At 34.6% G+C, this 22,288-nt stretch overlaps 1 protein-coding gene across 1 annotated transcript in view; it reads left to right on the top strand.

Moving 5' to 3' along the window:
• Positions 1-361: 361 nt before the first annotated feature.
• Positions 362-22,288, top strand: part of LOC120636198 (homeobox protein caupolican) — a 140,196-nt gene continuing 118,269 nt past the window's right edge. The window contains exon 1 of the mRNA XM_039907554.1: positions 362-557. Coding sequence (XP_039763488.1) covers positions 516-557 — 42 coding nt within the window. The 5' untranslated portion in view covers positions 362-515. The remainder of the gene's footprint in view (positions 558-22,288) is intronic.

Below are 22,288 nucleotides of genomic sequence, written 5' to 3'. Positions count from 1 at the left end.
ATATAAGTATAAAATGAAATAAAAGGCGCCGCTCCATACCAACACCGGCGTAAAAAATACAAGAAAGAGAAGCTTTTGAAAAAGAAAGGAGTGCATTCCCCCCACCATTCGCTTCCCCCACTAGGGGGCAGCCTCGCAGCGGGCGCCACCCATCGCACCGCAAAAATCGCTGCGGCGCGGGTCAAACGGCGACGCGTGAAAAGAAGCCGTCTGCGTCCGTGTGCGGCGCTGAGCGGGCGAGTGTGCGTGCTGCGAGAGGGACAGCGCTGCGAGAGCGGGACGGCTGCGCCAATTACCGTCACCTGGCGGGCAGCTACCGCATTACCCACTAACGCCGCGCGAGCGACCACGCGCCGTCTCGGGCCCGCTCCGCTTCGCCACGCTCCGCGACGAACCGCGGCCGTCCGCGTATCGATCCCGACCCGACATGCGACCGGCCCCGGACCGGTGCCCGCGAAAACTGTGAAGTGAGTTCTGTGCGCGCTCGGACGAGCTAAACTATATTGTAGTGAAAAATGACCTCTCAATTCGCTTTCCGTGGATCTCCCCCTAACCAGGTAAATACATGCACCATTCAAAAATTAGCTGATAAAAGTACTGTAACGCCAACCGATGTTTAGGAGTTAAAATTTTAAATGACGGTTCTTAGACATCGCTGTGCCGTTTTACGATTTAAGTTAGCGTTTCAGTAAAGTTACGAATTGAATATAGAGTTATTGCCATTTTGCAAAGCGATTTTTTTTTTATAATAACTCTTTTATTTAAAATTATTCCCCTTGTTTGTTTATAGCATGTTGTTTAGTGTCATAAATAAGAACGTTTACGTGGTTATTCATTCACCAAAGATATTATTGGCAATGGTCCAGTACCGTTCAAAACTATTAAAAAGTTATCTTGTATTTATCAAATACACCGGCCCAGATTTTCTATGTCAAACAAAAATTAAAATGCACTTGTACCTGAATCAGGGCATAAAATACCAAAAAGTAGTTGTTGTAAAGTTAGTTTAAAAACCATTAAACTCTAAAGTGACGCTTAAAACGCGAAAGCAATGTGGCGATGTAGAGTTCTAATTTAATTCTGGTAGGATAAATAGTAGATATTAATGAATAGTGCAGGGCAAAGTGCGTAGAAATTAAATAAATAACAATACATAATTTTATTACAATGATACTGTGTGCTTATGTTTTGTTATATTTTAAACTGTAATTATTTTTTACGGCTTCTTTTTAGATAACCTAATCGAAACAAAAGTAGTACGGATATTATAATTAAAGATTAATCTGATATCTAAGAAAATTTGTTTCTAAACTTAACATGCTTTAGTTGAAAAATCTGATACAATGCTCTTATTAACTACATAGGTATATAGTTTATTTAATTTTATTCAATACACTTAATTGTACACGAAAACATATTTAAAAGTTTAACTAGAATATATTACAAATATTAGGAAGGTTCAACAGGCGGCCTTATCTCTACCAGGCAACCTCTCGTAGAAACAAGAGAATATCATAGAAACGAGAGAAAAGTTACTGTATAGGGTAGGTAGGTTTAAAAAACGATTCACAAATTCTAACCTAAATAATAATAATAATTGTAGAGTCAGTATCAGTGTGGAAACATCTTGCAGGTATAACATAAATCTAATATTGTAAATTTTCGTATCAATTTATTGCATTAACCATATTTTATTTACTTATTTACTACTACGTAGGTATAGTCATTATGTGATTGATTTCAAGAGCGGATGGTTTATTAATTTTCATTTTTCATCGCAAGTTTAACATTATCCTCTGCGTGTAGATACTTACCGCTCTATAAGTTAGAAACGAAACAGGGTTACATCTGGTTTGTCACAGATTTGTCTGGTTAATATTTGACATATATGGCCGTTTTCTCTAAACCTGGTTATCGCCTTAAACGAATGTCTAGTGAATTAGGTGATTCGAAAAAAAAAATCGTTTCATGCACTCTTTCTTTTGTTATGTCTAACTTAAGTTATGACACTGATTCGGCGGATCGTAACATTGTGAGGAGTCGTAAAGTGACACTGACTGAGTTTTATTTTTTTATAACCTTAAATCCAATGATAATACAAACAAAAGAACCATAGACAAGTTAGGTTACATGAGTTGCCTAGTGAAAATCGATTGGCGAAAGGTAAATGTGTGGCTTGGAATCTTTATTGATTATAATTATTTATTTATGCACTGTGTCCGACGTAAGTTAACATAGTCTTCCGCAAAGTGACACTTGCTTATATCCGAACCTACAGTTAACAATACAATCTGTGTATTGCTTTGGAGGGCTTCCATACTACCCAGGTAGGTAGTTACGTATACTGAGCGGAGGCGAGGCGTACGCAATCGGAACCTAATTAGATTAACCGCCTACAAATGTAATCAACTAGATAGGCAGCTACGTACGTAAAATGCTGTTTTCTACAGACATAAGTATATCAATGAAATATAACATTTTAACTACTTTATTGCACCGATATAAACATAATTAACTTATCCATAAAGTAAAGATCTATGTATGAATTAGGTACGCATATCGAAGTTTTTTCGTGGATTTTTATTAGCCTGTATTTCGGTATAAAACAGATGCAATGAGACTGTCTGTCCAGATTTTTGAAAGTGTATCTATAGATATAAGTATATCAATGAAATATAACTACCATATTACACCGATATATATAAATAATTAACTTATCCATAAAGTATAGCTCTCTGAATTAATTAATTAATAATTGGTACCTATATCGGTAGTTAACATAGTGGCATTGCTTTTTTTATCTATAGGATACCTAGCTCAATTTTGTATGTTACCTACATTGTTAAATGCTGATCATTAATTAGGAGATATGTCTGGGCCAAGATTGGCCAAACAGTTTGGCAAATCTTAATAAGAAAATTTCAAATAAGATAATTGTAACTAGCAATAAATAATTTCATAATCTTACTGCGATCACAAACTATGGAATTTCATCCGAAATAAACGTTATTATTATTATAGCAAAATTAGTTTAAAAATACGCACCTCGTTTTTTTTATTTTTGTATATACCCATAGATACATTTTATAAATTATCAGTGTCTAAAAATTTCAAGTAGGTAAATATACATGGGCTACCTACCTTTGGAGCTATGCGAACATAGATATCATAATAGATAGATATACATGCTTAATTGTTTCTTATATAATGCATTAACTTAATAGAAGAAGTGAAATTCTTATAAGTATCTCTAATCATTATGGTTACCAGATTCTTAATACTACTAATATTATAGATGTGACTATGTGGATGTTTGTTACTTACTCACGCACGAACGATCAAACGGAATTGGATGTCATTTAGCATGCATTAAGCTTAGACATGAAGAAGAACATAGGCCAACTTTTATCCCGATTCTCCACGCAGACGAAGTCGCTGGCAGAAGCTTGTATATGTATATATCTTCTCTATATGCATCCTTTGATAAATATAGTTTGTAAATAAAATGGGCACTACAGATTTGTAATTTCTCTTTTGATTTGAAATCTTCATAAGGAACTTCTTCTGATACTACGGAGTGTGTTCTTCTCATACTACAAAGTTCACCGGGTCATCTGGCACCTTGGCAATTAAAGTTAAAACAAATTTCCCTTCAAGTAATTCGAATTTTAAATCCTACCTAAAATTTTCAGGGCTAAGTCTCTTTTGCTTCATTATTTGAACTTCTTCATTTCAGTCTTCATTTTTAACCGTCTCATACAACAACTAGTGACGTTGTAAGTGTCACGAAAAGTTCAAATGTGGGTATAGCATTTCGCGCGTAGTGAACATACTAAGATAGGTACTGCTAGGTACTAAGATAAGTGAAGAATAATTTATGAATAACGAAAAATGAAACTGAAAAAAATCATGATCATCACACAAAACATTTTGCAGTTGTGGGAATAGAACCCACAGCCTTGGACTCAGAAAACAGGGTCGCTGCTCACTGCGCCAATCGGCCGTCTTTGATCGATCTAGATCGATCAAGCTCAGTAGTATATTATATTAACTTCGAGGCATCCCTAATTTGTATTTCACATTAATTATTTATATAACACATTAAATAAATTTATAAATTATATTTGAATAGAACTTTAATCTCTGTAGGTCCTTAGCACATCATTTATAATTTGTGATCTCATTCAAATAATAAATAACGTGTTTGTTGAGATTTTTATTATCTACGTTTATTAACGCCATTTTAAAATTTGAGTTCATAATAAAAATATGTTTTTATTATTACGACACGTGGTAACAACAACCTTATAACAAGTAAAGGAACTTTTTTTACATGATTATGTCAGGTACTTTTTTTACATGATTATCTATTCAGGTATTTTTCAGTTGGACTCAGGATGCAATGAAGAATGATTATTCACTTAAACCTAATCTAAATACCTTGTTGTAAATCAAAACAACACCATGTGGAGTCCACGCTCTCACCCATCTGTAAGAAATTAAAAGCAGTAATATCTACTAACCATTTTATTGCCTACTCAAAGAATAGCCCAATAATTATATCTGTTACAATTTTATGCTACCTAGACAGCAATAAATACTGCTTGGACATTTATAGCTTCCTCAACTGTCTAAATTTTAATTAGCCAAACGAAATTCGTGCGCAGACTCGAAACATGTTAACCTATACGATTTGAATAATACTTAGGTAAAACAAATCTAACTTAGGTAGAGCAGGGATTTCCAAAGGCGTCAAATGAAAATGAAGTTTCACCAGTAATTACGGGGTAGGTACCACGATAATTTATTTAGTAACTATAGTAATGTAGATAGAATATAAATTAAAAAATAAATTAAGATAGCAAAAATATTTTTTTCGCTGGTTTTTATCAGCCTGTATTTTGGTATAAAATGGATGCATAGAGACCTTAGAAACTTAAAATTTTTTAAAGTGGCCTTATAGAAAATAACTGTTTGTAACTTCTTATGTATATAACGATTTTGTTGATTGTTTTAATTCAAGAAGCAACGAGTGATGGTTCGAATCTTTCTAAAGCGTCTAGGAGATTCCTGGAATGGCTGAAATGTAAACCATGCATTAGGTATGTGATGTGAGTTTCACTCTGCTTGTATACTCGTAACTATGCAAATTACATCAATCGACGAAAAGGACATCTGGCTGGTGGAAATTCGCTACACCCAATGGTGCCAATTATGATCATAAATAAAAAAATATGGGCCTTTATGATGATCAGAAACCAAGATCCTTAGAGTAACCATCCTTAGAAATCCTTAGAAAACTGAAGCAACGTGTTGGTGAAACTGCCAGGAAAGCACAAAGTTGTTAGAACTCCTACTATACGGACAGATAACAGAAGAGTGCTGGTGTTTATAAAAAAAAACAGCTTGCATTATAAATTATCAAGTTTTTTTTTATTTATTTTAAAGTCTAGGAACGGCAAAGAACAGGCATCCAGGATGTCACTAGGAAGTTTTAGTTACACAAGTAGGTACCTATATACATGGAGGACTCAGTGTCGCAAGTCAGAACGTGACCTAATGCAGCCATAGCCTAGAGATCGCACGTTGACAGTAGCGGCACCTTTGTGCCATGTAGTACTATAAATACCATGTGCACAGTACCTAATTAACTGCAGCCCATTAATGATCCTATTTATGCAAACTTGCCGAGTAATTACACAGGTGTTTTAAAAGTAAAACGCAACCGGACAGAAAATTGTCTTGTTAGTGATTTATAAGACATAAATGCGTAGGTACTCGTCGAATAGTTTTTTCAAAGTCAAAGTCAAAAATATCTTTATTCAAGTAGGCCCATAGGTGGCACTTTTGATGCGTACATAAGAATTAATTCAATTCAATTCAATTTTATTTATTTGCTGATACAGGTAAATAGGTGTTACAGGAAAAAAAATATATGCAGATCTTAACTGTACCACGCCAAATTGGCATGCAAATTGTTTTCAGGGTAGTGTTTAAAATTTTAATTTGTTACTACTATTAAGTACACGGTAGTGAGGTGATGGCGATAACCACATTCGTAAACTTAAAACTAAAGCTACGAGGGTTCCAAACGCGTCCTGGTCTAAGAAGAAGCCTACAACAAACTTAGCCGGGTGTTTCTTTTTTTATCACCATCCCACAATGTCATTTAAAATTATTAGTGGTAGTTTTTTTGTGGGTGCCAAATATTTTACCGATAATAAGCATTATTTGTTAACATCGTCCTAAAATATGCTATTTCACTGTTCACTCACTCTCAACATGTTGATCACTTGTCATTTCTAGCATCAATATCACCACTACCCGTACCCCTACCACCGCTAGCCCTACCATCACTACCCTGCCACCTCTCTCCTATCCCCCCAATCACCATTATCACCACCACTAGTCCCCAATCCAACATGAGAGTGAAATAAACGATTGTATAGTTTGGTTCGATTACATTAATTTTCATCATATCACTTAAAACAAGATGTATTCTTTATTTTACTATTTTCGTAAATAATAAATAACTACCTACTCAGGAGAGTGTCAAAACTGAACGTAATATTTCTCAGCTCGTTTGCGAAAATATTCATCCAACATATACAACACATTTCCGAGAGAACTTAAATGAAATCCGTTTGAAAATCATGATTCGCTTTACCGCGAAAACACGATCGTTGCCATCTGCGATTTGGGGTGTGAAGTTTTGTGCTGTAGGCATTGATTTAACATGTTACTAGTTACTACTGGTTGTAACGGATTTAGATGAAATTTGGCATGCATGTAGCCTTTGACATGGAAAATAACATACGCTACCTTTAATCCCTATTCCACTACCCGTACCCCGTTTATTTTGCGAAGCTTGGGACCCAATTCTGAAGTCAGCAGGGCAGAAGCTAGTAGATACATAAAAGTGGTAAAAATTTACCACTTTTATGTTTTGTAACATAATATAAGTTCAAAGTTTTCTAACCATATAGAGGAGTCCTTTTAAAAAAATATATGAAAACAAACTTAGACATGAGTCCATGAACATAGATCGCACGCTAGATAGACAGTGACGATTTAAGATAAGTAGTAAAAATACAAAAAGAATACGAGCTTATATAAAGGAATGGATTTCGAGGTTTTTAATACGCTTTTATTAGCTTCACCTGTATGTTTGTAACCTATTTCTTTGGACGCTATTTTGATCCACTTTAAACGATCAGATTTCGTTCAAACTTTGTAGACATATCGAGGACCGATGACAATACACTAATTTGAGATTATTATTTTATTATATTTAGGGTTTATTGTTAACCGGCCGTATTTAACTATGTTGCGATACTTGTTGATGTTCTTTTTCTCAATACTATTATACAATAATCCAGAGGATCACTATATTCAAGAGCTCTACTAACAAATTGTATAGACGACTAAGTTAAGGCCAGAGTGACAAGGGTAAGTTTTTCTACCTACGTTTACTTGTTCGCGTGATAGTCAACTACGATTTATATGAAATTGAAATAGCGCCATCTAGTGATAGAACGTTCCCCCAGTATTGTAATAGCGCTCATATACAAAAGTAAGTAAACGTAGGTAACTCTCTGTCTGATTATCTAGCGAAGATTGACCCAAAAATAATAAATAATGTCTTAAACCAATCGGAAAAAGACAACACATTTGGACAGGTAAACGTACAAAGTGAACATTTTATAACCGCGTTAAGGTTTTATATTATACAGCTATGTGCTAATTATGGGCTAAAATCAAGGTCTCTTCGTTAGTATGTAGGTACCGCGTTTTTATATCCTTTCGCGAAGTAGTAAAATATCTTTTTACCCCTTTTTATATAGATTGAAGATATCGTTGTCACGCACTCAAATATTTGTACGAATGTTATTTAATATTTTAAATTATTAAATACAAGAGCATTATGAAATGAGTTTGTATATGTAGTGAATAGATTTTATGTAGCTTTTCAGAAGCTGTATTAGAATTTATGATGAAGAGGAGTCAAAATGACCCTACGCAATGAATTACGCGTAAAATCTAAAAGTTGTGTACTTTTAGAGTTAAGAGTATATTTTGCGCCAAAGTCGTTTCTTAATCTGTAAAAACGTGCTGCTTGCAAGAAAATAATTTTCATCGTAATTCACTGGACCCATTCATCACGTAGGTACTACGGTGTGGAGAAAACGTAATAAAAAATAAGTAACGTTTCACACCATGATCTCCACTTGTACTTACGGAGAGCGTTGAAAAATTGATAAAGGCCGTAATTGAGTGTGAGTCCGCTTTTATTAGTGCGGCTTAAACGCATTTAGACGGGACAGAAATACGATTGACCGCTCACAATGTAACGACATTGGGTAGCAGTCGGTCCGTAGAGCTAAAGCTCCAAAATAAGAAATAATGAGGATAATCCCCTCCGAAGGGAGTCCCGTCCCTCCTCCGACCTCTTATCTCCCAGATAGCGAAAGTAGATCGCGCTTGGCACGCACGCGGCCCGGCGACCGGCAATTCCATATTATTATCTTTATTAACGTAATTCACCATTTTAATATACCTCCCCAAATGGAGTCGCGCTGATAAAACTAACATTATTAATACACTGCGGAAATTTAATAAACTTTTATCTGATGACAAATAAACTTCACTGTGCCGTCTAATATTTTATTAATAAACACTCGCTGATAACGTATTGTGGAGTAATGAGGTTGGCTGCCCTGATTGCGTATTCCGCAAATTAGGTGACGTGAAAGCCCCAAACCGGGTCCGGACTGACAGGCAGAATGAATGAATGTCTGCTGAAAAGTTTTAGTTTCACGAAGTACTGAAAAGGGCTTATCTACCTATTCATATCTTATATCTTTCACCGAGCAATTCTTGTATTTATATAATTGAAATCTTGGAATCGGCTCCAACGATTTACATAAAATTTAATATACAGGGGGCGATAAATCGATCTAACTAGGATTCATTTTTAGAAATGTTATTTTATTTGTGTTTTCCGGTAATAACCGATTTGGTGCGAAGTTGCACGGGTCATCTAGTTTTTTTTAAATAACTAGCGGCTATGTCTAAAACCTCTAGATATAAATTAACTTTAGGTTTTTCAGATATATGTCATCATCATCATCATCATAGCAATCCATTACAGGGCACGGGTCTCTTCCAATGAGAAGGGATTAAGGCTTTAGTCTGCCACTCTGGCCTAGTGCGGATTGGTGGCCTTCACACAAGTTTGAGAACATTATAAATAACTCTTATGCATGCAGGTTTCCTCTTGAGTTCGAATCCTGAGTAAGGCCTACAGCACCTTCAGACCCAAATAAAATCACGCCCAGTTTTTACTATAAACGAAGACATACCTCTAGGTACTAGGTAGATAGTATTCGCTAAAGAAAGTTAAAATAAGAGTGTTAGAGTAGTTTATATAAGTTTAAAACCCAATAAAACTACGACAGAAAGTGTATGGCATAAAACGTACAGCTTTAGAGGCCATTCTTTTACTTAATTGGTATTTAAATAAAAACGCCCCGAGCTGGCAATGGGAACCGTCAACCGTTGGGAATAACGTAAAATTGAAGTTTAGGTGCCCCGTCGACGTAGCGATGTGCAGTGAGGTTCTTAAAGGTTCATTTCTGGAATTTATGATCAAAAAACTAAATATAAATTCCATGCAGTCTGGACTCTGTTGGGTGGAAAAGGGCTTCTGCTACTAATTTCAGTACCGGCTATTAAGTAGGTACTTTTGCGTGTAGGTGCGAATCAGTGTGGACACCGACTAAAGATACAAGTTAAGAAGTTATTCAGATCTTAAGCGCTCTTCCATTTCAAGCTGTACGGAGGGTCATACAAAAAAGATTAAAATTGAAAGAAAATTTAACGTTTAAAATTCATTTATTTGAAATAGGCCTAGTTTATAAACACTATCGAAACGTCAAGTCAGTCTTATTGTAGTGCTTCTACCATCGGCTCTAAAGAAAAAAAGAAACTCAGCAGATTGTACTTTTGAAAAATAATTTAAAGTTCAATAATCTTCAGGATTTTTCTAACTTGTGAGAGATGAGAGCGGAGCGGCCTGCTTCAAAGCAGCCTTCTTGTTAAGAAATTTGTGGATCGTAGAGCCACGATTGATTAAAGTGTTTTGATAATATTACCTTAGGTATTTTATAAAAGCATACACCCAGTGTGTAAAGATTTCTTTTTCCCACGAAAGATTTCTTTCCTTTTCCCAGACGATATGCAGATATCAATAATTTACGTCCGTTTCTAGTAGCTCGATTGTTCATATAGAAGTTATGAAAAAGAACTGATTTAATTTTCACATTAACAAAAATGGACAAGCTCGTATGATAACAGCATAAATCGGACCCCGCTGCGATCGCCGGCCCTTACGTGCCAACATACTTACCTTAATGTATTTGTGCATCGTGGTGCATCAAAACCTGCTTACGCATCGCAAAGAATTACAATGTTACATTGCTATTGATTTACCGCAATAATAATGTTGCAACTTATGTTTACAAAAGGAATATTCATTAAATACGATACTTCATATCCGTTCAAAGTGTCTTATATCCATATCTCTGCTCACTTGCATTAAAACGTAACCTAAAACAACATAGAACTTTCTCGACATCGAAGTCAATTTATATAAATTGGTGGTATTCTTCTGGTGTTTAGATATGTGATAATATTTATTACATGTCTAAACGCCAGCCCAGAAGAGAATATTTCGTAGCACATTATAATTGGATCGGGTGGTATAATTTTTAAAATCGAAAGATATTTCCTTTATCCACTCTCCGGAACATATGTTCTAAAACACCAAACTAAATTACGACGATGGTAAAGACTTCGGAAGTTTACCAGAAGTGGTAAATTTTCGGCTTTATCTACATTGGTATATAATGATATCAGCGATAATTTATTATTTTAAAAGCTTACCAGTGAAAAATATAACCGGAAGTGTTTTTCTACGTAGCACAAAATTAATTATGTAATTACATTCAAAAATAATACATTGTTTAAATTTACCTTCTTCCCGAAGATAATAGTTTCGTCCACCGGTATTTTTTCCTATCTCTTAGCGTTTCCGTTTCGATGTAGTTTTACAAAAAAATATCACTTAACTTTTGGATTTTAGGTGTTGATATTAATATAACAGAGATATGGACTTCCACTCCTGATCACCTGTTGGACAGGTTCAATTACGAGTAAGTAGGTGTATTACGAGTTTTAGGTTAATTATTACACAAATAAAGTAGGCTTCATAGATAAAGCGTAACATAGGTATGTTGATTTATAATCGTGTACGTATCGGCTGAGTTATCAAGACAATAGCATTTTGTAGTTATCGTAAAATTTAGTCATATTTATTTTTTTATATGTTTGTCTACCTACTTATATTATTTGTAAGCCTGATGACATTTCTTGAACAGTTGTGAAATTGTATTTATTATAAAGATTACGCATGTATATTTTATGAAGCGGTGATAGGTGTAGTGGGTAGGTGCACGACTTCACTTTCGGGGGTCCAAGTTCGAATGCCAGCACGCACCTCTAACATTTCTAATGGGTTGATATGATGGTGATAATGATGATACAGAACTAACTGGCGTAAATATAAAATTTAGCATATTCTAAAAAATCTACATACCTAATAAAGTCAAAGCACTGCCCAAAAAACATGCTCTCTAAAATGTTTTTTATCAATACCGACTGGTGTCAGCCTAGACCTCAGTTCCTAAGATTAGTGATTTCAATAAAACGTGTAAGTAAAATTAAGTCCATATAGACTAACTTAAAATTGGTTTAATAAATATTTATATAAAAATAATATTAAATACCTCTTATAACAATGGCTTCTAACAAGTTTATTTAAGAATATATTTAATTTTTAGGTACCATTTTGCTGATATGTTTTTATTCTAAATGCAAACACACGGTGCGCTTGAGAACAAATTTAAACAAAAAAAACGCATCAACTTTACTCGGCATAAACATATTCCATGGAAGATTTATATTCTATTTTTGAATCACAACGTACATTTTGTAATATTACGATGGAACTTCAGAAAGTTGATTCCTTGCATGCGAATTGCACAATGCAAGCAACGCACAGTTAGTTGCCTATTAAAATGTTTTCTTTTTATAATAATAATAATAATAATCTCTTTATTAAGACAACTAAGGTCCACCTTTGTTAGTAATACAACTTAAACGACTATGTTAGTATTAATTAATTATATTATATTATAGGATAAATTCAATACAATTTGCTTCACCGTACAAGCACCGACATGAAGTTTGCTTCACCTATCTTGCAACAAGATAGGTGAATCAAACTTTCCCGCTAACATATTCAGGATACTGTTTGAGCTCGACCGCAACCTTGTCAGGAGGGATGCCGTCTTTTTCCTTATAATGGCGTAAAAATCATCGATTCGCTCCTGAGCGAACAACTTTTTTTATTCCACTACAAGAAAGCCCTTGAGTGCATCTTACCCAGTTGTGATGATGTAGTCTAACATGGCAGCGGGCTAACCTGTTGGAGTATGGCAGTTGTATTTTAATCGGTTTCTACGCGACATTGTACCTTCATCATTGACATCTTTGTCGGTAAGGTTGTAAGCCACGGCTGATGCCTCCCACAAGACCAGAGAAGAGAAAATAGAGAAATCGTAAATTCCCAAATTGTCACTGCTGGAAACGAGCCCGGGACTTCCCGCTTAAAACTTCAGCGCTCACTACTGCGCCGTGGATGTCGGCACAAATGTTGGACACACACTTTTTTTTATTTATTTTTTTCAATCTTTTTAACGTTTTTTATCGAAGCTATTATTAATGTTTCGGATCGTATACTTTATTTAGATCCGAGACGAAACATATATGCAAAAGTCAAACTACATATGTATAAAGTCAAAGTCACACTAAAAGTCAACGGATACAAATTATAATGTAATTAATTTGGAATGATTGATAAATTCCCCATTGTCAGTACTCCCCTTTATCACGCACCAAACCAAATAACTACTGTATTATAAAATTCATGGCTGACATCTAATCCACCCCTGTTTATCTAATTCGTAATGTCCCAATAATAGGAGCTATAATTGAATAAAACTGCCTCAAAACAGGGGTAGAAATTACAATAGGTTAGGACAGTTGTCCACCGAAATGTTACGCAACCCAGATCTGCGTCCTTATTCGCCATAACTTTCACATATTGAAACATTCGTAGGTAACCACAATAATTTTAAAAGTTAAATGTATACTGTTAAAAGTTTTGACGTGAATTAGTATTTAATAACAAATTATGTGTCTTTTATAATTAAACGTTTAGAATTAAAAAAATATGTAATACTATTGCTCGCGTTATTTGTCCTAATTACGGTTTTTTTACAAAACTCGTAGAAGCCATATGTTTTCCTGGAATAAAAAGTAACTTAATTTAAGTTAAACTCTTCGACCTTTCAACTAACTCTTTGCAAAAATCAATTTGATTGACTGCTTAGTTAGAGCGTAAAGGATAGTCAAAAAGATATTGAAAAGAGAAGACAAACAAATACACTTTAATTTTATTAATAATATTAGTAAAATCTTAGTTATTAAATGTGAAAGTCCCAGAACGTAGGCTTATAAAATTCATTGCACTCATAATATATTTTTGTGCATAAGTCATATCCGCCCTTGGAGATTTATCATGATATTATAATCAACAGTAATCGAGCATCGTTGTCATATTTTCAAATGCGAAACATAAGACTAGGTTAATCTGATAACATTTCTTTAAAATCTAAGGATTTGTTTTGGAGCTATATCACGAACGTATTTATAACATGAGGCAACAAGCATAGACTGTTATAAAACAAAAATATCAAAACCCTTTCGGTATATAATTAGCTATAGCTCCGCTTCACTGCACCATAATTGCTGGACGCACTCCCTCACGAGATGTACTCGTATACATCAAACGCAGCATCCTATCGCGTTATTTCTATAGAGGGATGATCTCTTTGTCTCTTCGCACCGGTCCTACGGAATTGTTCTTAATATTTATTACTTTTAAATATGACGTTCAGGCCAAACATGTTTTGTGTGCTTAACTTTAATAATATAATACATAAGCGACGATTTATCTGTTTGTACGTATACCTACCTAATAAATGATGTTGTGACGTTTTACCTTTTTAATGTGTGGAGCTGAATTGTGCGTTTGCTATATGCTTAATACAGCTAACAAGGGTTCTTTTGAATGCACCGGAATATTGTTATTCACACCTACCTATGGTAGAGAACTTCTAGTGCATTGATCGTTGTCTGGTAAACTGAATTTAGATCCTGAAGAATGGAACTCCCTAACGGATACCAAACTAAGAAGAAAAATATTTTTGTAAATAGTTCGTTCAACCCCATATCAAAATAGAATATTTAGTAATATGTTTTGTGATCCTACTTGTTTAGTACCTTCCTACATGACGAATTGGTTCAGATATTTATAATGCAAATCAACTTAGCTGAATTTGAAATTATTTCAGATTAAGAACAGACATATTAGATAGTCTGTTTTATATCCAACAAGCTGTTGCCCACGACTTCGTCTGCGTTTGATTTTGTTTTTTGATGTGGCATGTGGTAAAGTATGTAGTATCGCTTAACCTTAAATGAGGGGTTTGCTGCTGTGTAACCACAGTTAGGGCAAAATTAAACACATATTACAACCTCTATAGTACAAAAATAATTATTTAAATCGGTTATAATTTGTCGGAGTTATGGTGTAAAATCTTCAAACACTCATCCCCTCGCCCAAAAGAACCGAGCTTAATGTCGGGATAAAAAGTATTCTATATTACTTCTAACACTTCCAAGAATATGTGTACAAAGTTTAATGAGGATCGGTTAAGTAGTTTTTGCGTGAAAGCGTAACAAACAAACTTACATTTACATTTATAATATTAATAGGGAAAGGGATACTTGTATTTCAAGATTTTCACTTACATTTTCTCACATTTTTTCATTTTTCATCAAAATCCTTTGTTGTTAAAATGACAAAATGTCTTTCTGTTATATTGTAGCTTGAATCCTGTCTGTTCGGAATCTCCTTCTAGTGAACAAACGGTTCACGGGGTTCTTTTCAGGGACAACGCTGGACGAAGTGAATTTTATTATATCAGAAATAATTATCAAGTAAGATTACACAGATACATTTTAAATTTATTGGCTTTAATTAAGAACACGATACATGCACGAAGTAAACTGTAGTCTGTAGTAAAATAGATCTATTGGCATTAAGTTTGCTTTTTTATATAATACTTTTATAATGTGCAATAAATAACTGTTATATGTCACAATATATTTCTAGAAATGTCTCATTATTATTGTTATAAATGCACCTTGTAACCCAAAGAGTGCCAAATTATTGTTTATTCAAATAAAATACATAAGTTAACATATTGTTTGTAACTAAAATTACGACTTATAACATCTTGTTAATAAAATCGCTTTCCGTCCGGTATCGAAACGATAAATTATGATTTGAAAGTGTTACAGACAACATAATCAATTAATATTCTTTTAATGTTGGTGCTGAATGTTGATAACTAATAGCATGGCTCGCGGGCGGACAGGTTTTGAGGAGTCAACGATTTTGTCATACACATATCTTTGATAAGGGTTTTTGATATAAAGTCTGAGTTTAAGGACCCTAACCTTAACTGAGAGATTTGTACTAAAGAATTCTTACCATTTTTAATTAACGGTACTTGACGATGTTTTAGGACAAAGATATCGCAAAAAATAATTCTGGCTACCTCTAAAAAGAGTATTTTCATGGCAAACCTGAAACTATGCGTAAGTAATAGAGCTCAAAGTAGCTTCGAGGCCTATAATGAAAACTAAATTGGTATCATCAGATTTTTTAGTCGAACCCGGAAAATGGAAATTTTACCCGGGATAAGCAGTTTTCAGATTACCGCTCACCGATCAATACACAGTCCGAAATCTCAGATATCACAAACAGTTTATGAGACCAATTAATAAGAATATGTCTGTGTTGAAGGAAAACAAGTCTTAATAATTTTACAAATGTTGGAGTGCTAAGAAACACCTTGCGGTGTTTGCTCGGACTCACTGCGACGTTGGTTTGTCAATTTGGCGGCTGATTGGCGCAGTGGGCAGCGACCCTGCTTTCTGAGTCCAAGGCCGTGGGTTCGATTCCCACAACTGGAAAATGTGTGTGTGATGAACATGAATGTTTTTCAGTGTCTGGGTGTTTATATGTATATTATAAGTATTTATGTATACTATTCATAAAAATATTCATCAGTTATCTTCGTACCCATAACACAAGCTACGCTTACTTTGGGACTAGATGGCGGTGTGTGTATTGTCGTAGTATATTTATATTTATATTATTTATTTTCCGTTCTATTTCCCTAGCAAACAAATACTCGAACAATCTGCCTTATTCCAAATCTGACCAGTCTATAATCTTCCCAGTACCGAATTAAGAATTTATTATATTGATTTATTTATTTGCTCTGTGAATTTGGTTTATTATTTATGCAGGTCCTTAATATTATGGTTAGCTCTAACTAAATTCCGCTTAGCAGCATGCAAATCATGTAGATATAATAATAGTAAAAGCTACAATTAAAATATTATTAGTAATAAATTTTCATGGCCTATCACATCAATTACAAAAAAATAATGAAACAGAAGCGCAGTTGAATATCTATTACATAGTTCCAACAAACAAGTGGCAGGCAGGTGCTGAACCGAAGTTGCATAAGACAGAAATCCCTAGAAAATACCTATAAAGAAACAGTTGACGACCATTGGTTTACATCATTATGATGTTATCATATCATTCATAATTTTTTCATTTATTTTACTTTTCCCACCAGGTTGATGATGATGGTGCACGTATCAACTTCTTCCCCATGTCCGTGCGTTTTTACTCGTATTTACTCCTGCACCCAATGTGCGAGGCTAGGAATTGTGTACAGATATATCAATATTTATCTTATGAATGAATACAAAATATGTAAATATATGCGCTTTACTGAAACACAATTAAAAAAAGAATGTCGAATGGCAGTCAGATTTACAATTTTTTTAAACTACATTTCAGAAATCAGCATCCTCCACAGATAAAGAACAAAAGAGACGTACACATTAAAACCATGTACGCAGACCAAGACAGTTATTTATTATCCTACAGTGAAAATTTAATAAAATATATATTTTTATAATGAATTTTGTGTTTTTAAATCTAAATAACAGTCTCGAGCAAGCATTATACTGAACACAAACAAACGCAGCACGAGAGTTTTACTTCTGAAATTTCTTGGTTAATTGTATCGTTTTCCCAATTTTTCTCCATATCTAATTATGCATTTCATTATTTAATGTAGTTCAGAGATAGTTCTCCAATACCGTAGCCGTGTTACACACATTTAAAATTACTCATGTAGATACTATTAGTAGATATATTTTATGTACTACCTCCGTCGGCAGCATCTATGTCCGCAATGGTGGCAAATTGCTCCTATTGTACCGCTGGATGACAATCGCGAGAATATTGTGGACCTCGACATTTCTCTCCCTAGCTGTACCCTTCTCTTTGGTGCTCTTCTAATGACGTTACGTCTCGGTGATGGTCGCTTTTTCTTCTCCACTTTGCCCGCTATCGTCTTTTTTGTGTTCTTCTTCTTTTTTCCCCGACCTTTAGCTTCTCCATTCACGTTTCCTCCTAGAGATAACATCATCTTTGCTTGGTTAATATTTGTATTAGGCTCGTTATCACTATCCATGGAGTATATGCTACATTCAGAGTCACTAGAGGTATGTCCTTCGTCCTTGTTATCCCGGTTATTGATCCTGTCTCCTTTGTCCTTAGAGTTACTATCTCCTGTTATCTTTTTGTTACTTGCACTCGGTTCCTCTTCGGATTCCTCTGCCTTCTTCTTGGTGTCTTCTTCCATTTTAAATTTATTTCTAATATATTTACTGATAATTTTGAATTGATAAAATTGGATACAGTTCTCAAAAACTTGAAAATACAAGATACAAATAAAAATCGAATGTCAAACAGCTCTCATTCTTATAAAGTCCTTTTTTTTATCTCTGCTTTGCTTATTATTTTTAATTACTAAAGAGGCTTTACACCAGATGTATATACGGCCAATGAGTATACAAGCAGCCTACGTTGCTTTTCGACATATCTTCTAGATTTTTACGCATAACTTTTCATAAGTTAAACCTATTTACCTTAATGACTTTTTAATTATTTAGATTGCTACCTAATTCACCACACGTCTCATTTAAGTCTCTTGAAATCTGGTTCGAGATGGAGGTAAGAACTCCTTAGAATACCTTCTAAACTTGCAGTTATAAGTATTTTTAGTTTCACTTTCAAAAAACTTCATTGCATTTTAACTTTAGAATTCTTGTAGTCAATGGTAAAATATTAAAAGTTTAGTTTATGTACAACACAGGTAACAAAACTTATCTTCTACAAAACTTTGGCGCTTATTTCAAATGTCTATAATGGGTAAGTACTGTTAAGTTTCTTAACTTTCATTCTTCTAGAATATTGACGATTTAAAGCTTTGTCCATATAACTCACATATTAAGGAGTGACTGCTATGTTTACTTAACTCCACTCAAGGCTCAAACATGGGCCTTTCATTTGCCACTTTAATAAGCCATGAACAATCCTCACCATTTTTCCATTTCGCCACTCGAGCGAAACCTGTGACCTCTTTTACTTACGCGCAATTTACATTTTAGTGCTTTTTCAAAAAGGAAAAAAACAGCCATTTGTAATTAAGTAAACCTGATGCCTATTGTTCTCCTCGGGGTGACGTCATGACGTGTATGTTTTATTTGTTGAGAAATATTTTAATAAACGATTATGATTTACGTGCGACTTCGTTTGCGTGCAATAGTCTTTTTCAATTTCGTTCTTGGTTATAGCGGGTTCGAATGTCACAGTAGAACTTTCTTCAATACTATTGTCATCAAATACGTGCATTTAAAGTGAACAAGACGTTTTTGGTAAGAGCGCCCTTCGCTTTTTCGAAGAAATTAATTTAAATTTCCAAGTAAAGATTGCCTCACCTATCTGATTAGGGAAAGCTGACCTCGTCTGGCTTGTTTTCGTCTCGACATCGATACAGATCGACTTACGATATCGACTCACTCTCGATTTTTTGAAAACAATAACTTTTCTTCGGCCATATGACACGCAGGTTTTGTTTCTTTGGTTTTTAAAAATCAGAAACCAGTTTTTATTTGGTCAAGATCAGCGAATCTGTCTCATTTTTTTATTTTGTGAGTTTCGTAATATCAAAGATAATAAGGGCGATTCCATTTAAAAAAAAAAAAATAAACACAGATTAGAATTAAAGACAGATTTTCGGTAATAGATGTCTCAACTATATTTATAATAATTGTGATCTATAATTACACAATATGTTCTTATAGATCACAATTATTGCGCGGCCATTGTTAGTTAGTGTTCATTACACTAACAATGGCCAACAGTACATTAGTGTACATGTTAGTGTCCGCGAAACTAAAAAAGTGAAATCAATGGACTGACTTCATTTTTATGCATATTTCAATGTAAATTGGAGTTTTCCACGTTGTTTTAATATCGAATTTAGCTTTATCACATTCATTTAAACCCGCATTGCGTTACAAAGGTTATTATTATAGATTGACTATTCCATGTTGAATTATAAATAAAGTAGTGTATGAAAACATTCATGTAACTTATACCTATTAGGTACGCTATAAAAAATATCGCGTGCCGGTAGGTTTTAAAACACACACACCCGTGTTTCTCAAAACAACTAATATAAATTCGCTCAAATTCCTTAAAACAGCAAATAAGAAAAAAACACACTTGTTTTTATTAAAACTGTGAGTAATTTAAATAATAAAAAACAGTAGGTATGTTAGACGAATATTATACCTCATATTATACCCTAATCGGAAACGTGTTGTTGGATGTTATTAATAAAAAAGTACTTAACAAAATATTAATGTATGGAGGCAAATTTTATTAAAATGTAAATAAAATTACATTTATTACTGTTGCAGATGCGTAATCGCATGTTGCAATACAAAGGGTTATGATAAATGCTTACAAACGATCATTCTCTCATAAGGTCAAAGAACGAACCCAAATAAATAACTTAATTACTTTAGCGATACTTTTAACTATGTTAAAATATTTCACGTTAACATATAGCCATCATCGTTTGCGTGAACTGTGTACGTATAAATAACTAAAAAGTATATATAACTTGAAACATGACATCTGCATGTGGTTTGCGAGAAGAACGTAAATCATTTTTGGTATTAATTATATTTTTTATTTCTATTATAAAACGTTATGCCTAAAGTACAACGTGTAATGCATACGTTTAAACAATAATGAAAATGTTGCTTGGAAGTTGCTGGCTTCAATTTCATCTCCCACATCGTCATCATTTCAAACCATTACCGGCCCACTACAGAGCAGGAGACCCTCCTCCCACAATGAGAAGGGGTTAAGGCCGTAGTCCACAGTGCTTATTGTTGGACTCCAAGAACATTATGTAGAATTCTCAGGCATGCAGGTTTCCTCAGGATGTTTTTCTTTTACCGTTGAAGCAAGCGATATATTAATTACTTAAAACGCACGTAACTTGAAAAGTTGGGAGTGGAGAGGTACGGGCTGGGTGAAGTCGGGCTCCTACCCAATGCGCTATCACCGCTCGATCGATCGCATATTAAAAAATACCTACTTAAAATTAATAAATCTTCTCTCAGATTAGCAAGGCGCTTTAATCGAAGTCAAAAACTGTTAGTTGAATTAAAATAATTCTTCTATTCATTTCACGTCTTGAAATAGATATCATTGGCCAAAACCAGAGATTTCTCGTTCAACGATCACATGCCGACAGTTCGGCTACAAATCTTTCGCTAGCCGGCAATCAAACGTCAACAGATAATATAGCCAAGTGAAATACACATGTTTGACAATATTATGTGAACTAAATTACATGTGTTTGACAATTAGTGGCGTTGTTGCGCCCACGGGATGCGTTTGTGCGCTATGTAGAGCAGGCGCGACGCGTCCACTCACACCTGCGTACTATATCGGTCGGAACGGCGTGTTAAAGCTTACCAAATGTCTTGATTGGTGCAGATTCAACCGTTCGAAATACAAACGTTCAAAATTCAACGATTGAAATTCATTCGTAATTGATCATCGTCGACACTTTGTCGTCCACTACTAGACATAAGTATTTTCTGTGGAGTTCCAAAATCCACGGTACCTTAGCCACTTGTTTCCAGTTACGTCAAACAATTCGTTCGATAACGTCGGTCTACATCGTTGCGTTAACCGGTGCGGGGTCGCCATTCCAGCACCTTGAGACCCCAACGTCAACGGTTATCTAAGCTTTGTTGCCAATTCAGCTAGGCGACTCGTTGTGCTATGTCCAATATTATATGGCATTATCTAGATAGTATAACGGGGGAATGGTATGAAGAATTCCGACTATACTCCTAAACCATGTCCGCATGGTACAGTGAGGCCGATTTCGTGTACAATAATGATCCATTCCTACCTCATGAGGCAATTAAACTTAGTTATAAATTAGCTTATATAACTTAGTGGAAATTTAGATTCCATTATTACTAGAGTATTACCAAATTACCAGTTTTGTTACGCCTATTTCAAGAGATCTTTTTACTGCCTAGATATGCTTTCTACCACTTAACTTACTACGTATATATCCTTGATGTAAACTGGTAACGCGGCCGGTCAGATTCGTAAATCGCTAGACGCGGCGTCCCTTTTATAAAGCGGTGGCGATTGAAATGGTAACTAACACAAAATCTACAGCGACTGATAACACTGATAAATCCAGCTAATCTATACGCCGATCTATTTGATTACTTATTAGCACTAATATAGAGACATATGTCTATATCGGATGGACATACCTATAGGATATCTGCATGGCGATTCGTATCCGAGCGTAGAATCGGGTGCCGAAACACGTAGCTAATATTAGATTATTAGATAACGTTTAATTTAGACCAAATCACTATGTTATATTCTGCGATAATAATTTAAAGCGATAATATTTTTTATTTTTTTAAGCCCTGCCCCCACGCATGTACATGCTCGTCGAACAAGCTTCATTATATAGAGCTTGGATTGCTGTCAGCGTATAACAGTAACTTCCGGATTAAAGGCATCTCTCAACGAGAATGTTTCCCACAT

Source organism: Pararge aegeria, chromosome Z (genome assembly GCF_905163445.1).
Source record: "Pararge aegeria chromosome Z, ilParAegt1.1, whole genome shotgun sequence".
In the NCBI taxonomy this organism is placed as follows: Eukaryota; Metazoa; Arthropoda; class Insecta; order Lepidoptera; family Nymphalidae; genus Pararge; species Pararge aegeria.
This window is presented reverse-complemented; position numbering and strand designations above follow the sequence as displayed.